The sequence below is a fragment of the Silene latifolia genome, chromosome 7 (assembly GCF_048544455.1).
Source record: "Silene latifolia isolate original U9 population chromosome 7, ASM4854445v1, whole genome shotgun sequence".
In the NCBI taxonomy this organism is placed as follows: domain Eukaryota; kingdom Viridiplantae; phylum Streptophyta; class Magnoliopsida; order Caryophyllales; family Caryophyllaceae; genus Silene; species Silene latifolia.
This window is the reverse complement of record NC_133532.1, coordinates 118,642,108-118,645,151: the sequence shown is the minus strand read 5'-3', so window position 1 is coordinate 118,645,151 and position 3,044 is coordinate 118,642,108. Positions and strand designations below refer to the sequence as shown.

General features: G+C 35.2%; 1 protein-coding gene across 1 annotated transcript; it reads right to left on the bottom strand.

Annotated features, from left to right (window-relative positions):
- Positions 1–1,578: 1,578 nt before the first annotated feature.
- Positions 1,579–2,612, bottom strand: LOC141590612 (F-box protein SKIP19-like). Its single transcript, XM_074411187.1, has 2 exons — positions 2,254–2,612; positions 1,579–2,158 (listed from the first exon to the last, which is right to left on the bottom strand). Exons 1-2 carry the CDS (start codon positions 2,610–2,612, stop codon positions 1,579–1,581), a joined length of 939 nt encoding a protein of 312 aa, XP_074267288.1.
- Positions 2,613–3,044: the final 432 nt, after the last annotated feature.

The following is a 3,044-nucleotide window of genomic DNA, read 5'->3' as shown; positions in this document are numbered from 1 at the left end:
ATTTTTGTTCCAATAATTATGCTAAGGTTTTTAGCCTATTAGTTATTTTTGGTCTTTTAGTTTTAATGATATTATCGACACATTGACGGATAAATCTTACAAGAAATGATAATTAAATTTGAAATGGAGAGACACGTATTCAATGTATTCAATTACTATATTAGTCTTAGTTCATTCACTTTGTTAGGCTATTTTTCTTTTACCTATTGAAGGAGAAAAAAAACTTGACCGCCTTTGGTAAATTGTCGGTTAAGAAACTCCTCAATCTCCGGAGCACCAATATCTTGAAGTTACAAAATACATAACCCATGTATAAGTATTAATCATTGATTTCTATATAAACAACATGTCTATATACATATAATTAGACTATTTAGTTTGAGTATGATGAATTGAGAATGCAAATCATTACTGAATTTACGAGTTAGCATAAATCATGAATCATCAGAGCAATGAGCAACATCATTCGTTCACCATATACATTCAAAAAAACTCTCTATTAAATGTCTAAATCCCATTAATTTACTAGGTTGTTAATAGAGGAGAAAAAGAGTTATTCATGATTAGATTTTTTTTGTATCTCTTACAAAGACCCACATTTTAACGACAAATATAGTACCTCTATTCGACTATTCCCCCACTAATCTCATATTATTATTATTAATTTATTATTATTAATTATTATTGTTGTTGTTGTTGTTGCTGCTGTTGTTGTTGTTTATATTACCGTGTTATTATGTTCAATCTCATAATTTCCATCCTATTTTATCGCCTGCAAGGCTGCAATGTTACCAAATCAAAATCTGTTTTATACAAGTAGTATTAACAGAAAAAGAAAATTTGTATAGGACCCGTGATTTTTCACGGGTTTCAAAACTAGTTGACTCTCAAATTATAAGCTTCATATTGTTTCTTCTAAAATTGTTTTTTATATACCCGTGCAATTGCACGGGTCCTAAACTAGTTAGATAAATACTCCCTCTGTCCCGGTCATTTGTTGTCCTTTTCCTTTTTAAGGTGTCTCAGTCATTTGTTGTCCTTTCTATTTTAAGAATGAATTTGATGAGTAATTTGATCATTCACATTCAATTTATTCCACATGTCATTTAGTAATTGACCCCTTCCCCCTTTCCTTGGTCTTTGTGCCAAAACGAAAGGACAACAAATGACCGGGACGGAGGGAGTATATGATATGATGATACGTTGGTCCTTTCCCGCGCAAAATGGAATGCCTATAATTTTCAACAAACCTTGTTACCAATTTCAAAAATCACCCACAAACAATTCTCCCTATCATTTATTATTATTCCTTTTTCTGTTCTTAAGGCAATAGTAATGGTGAAAAATAAGAAGTTTCGTTCGAACATGACAAAAAAAAACCGTTAAATAGTTTCGAAAGAAAAGATTCACCTTCATATGACTATTCCCCTTCTAGCACATTTCATTGATATTTGATAAGAATTATACCAAAAAAAAAAAGACATTAAAGAATCTAAAGAGACGAGTTCATATTTTTGATCGAAGAGATTAGACATTGATTACTTAAAAGTATGAACTGGAATCAATATTGCCACCAAATCAGTAATCGTAAGAATGATAAACATCACAAGAGTCAGGTTCAGGATAAAAACAGTCTAAATATTTAGAGACGTACTGCCAGTAATCATGGTATCTATCATCATGATCATCTTCAGTGGTAGGAAAGTTATAGTCCTGAGTTGAGTCATATGGATGCCGTAAGTCCTTGATTTGTTCAGATAATCTCTTCCCTAAATCTCCTTCAAGATCCAAATGGTAGCATGCGCGTAAGTCAATGGATTGAAGGCGAAGACATGAATCAAGGATTGCTGTTAGACCAACATTTGTCATATTATTTCCGATTAGCTGAAGATGGCGCAATTGAGGCATGCTTGCTGCTATTGCCAATGCCTCTTCATCATTGTTAACATATGGACTTTTTGAACCTAGATTGTTGAATTTGAATGTAGTAAGGCAGGGGCAAGAGTTAATGACGGAAACTGGCGCCCCTTTTTCAAAGTCGCAGAGAGTAAGTTCAAGTTCTTCTAGAGATGATAGCTTTTTAAGTGCTTCTACCAATGCCTTATCAAATGATATGTCATTGCAATTCGCAAGCCGAAGGTGTTTAAGTTGGCTCGATCTGCAATATGAACAGAGTTAGCCTGTATCGCACATATATGTACTCAACAACAAATCATTCAAAAATGACAACAAGAAGCGGAGAAAACAACATACTGAGATGGGATGTATGAGCAAAGCTCATCAGAGCCAAAACCCTCAATACTAAGACCGATTAAACCACCCGCACTACGATCAATAGCATTGAACACCATCTTCTCGTACACAAGCAACATATCAGGATCGAACTCAATGTTCCGAATATGGATAATGCGCCACAGGACGGGTTCTTTGCACAAAGTGTACCACACTTTGCACACAAACTGAGCAGACTCAAGGATACCAAACGACCCTACTTTCATCAGAATCAACAACATCAAGTCACACGGTAATGCTAACCAATTTCTGACTTGTTCGACAGGCACATTTTGGTTCTCCATTGGAGCTATTTCATCACTGGTTAAATTTGACGACATAATTTGTGCTACGAAAAACTGATAAAATAATCTTCTTATTTATAGGAGGAATTTATATAACTAGTTTCAGAATTCTAAACGCCTGTGCACAATTTTTTAAAATGCATTAATCTACTACACCAGCACATCTTGGGACCAGGAAGTTTTAATTAATCGACTTTTCATGCATATCCTTTCACCTTTCACAATAACTTTTTCTCAATGGTCACAGGAATCACATTAATTCATGGAATACATTTTTTTTTTTGAGTTGGTAGGGTCAATAAGGATGTCATTGGGGCGGGACGGTGGATATAAGCTCCCCGTACCCACTAAGAAAAACTCTTACCCGTCCCCGCCCCACCACCCGTGGCGGGTACAAGTTTCCAAAACCACCCCACCCAAACGGGCGGAAATATAAAACCATATTTGCCCCGCTTACCCATTAATCCG

Coding starts and splice junctions, on each gene's coding strand:
- LOC141590612 (XM_074411187.1), bottom strand. CDS start 2,612: ATGTCGTCAAATTTAACCAGTGATGAAATAGCTCCAATGGAGAACCAA. Junction 2,159..2,253: donor TGCTCATACATCCCATCTCA/GTATGTTGTTTT, acceptor TTCATATTGCAG/ATCGAGCCAACTTAAACACC.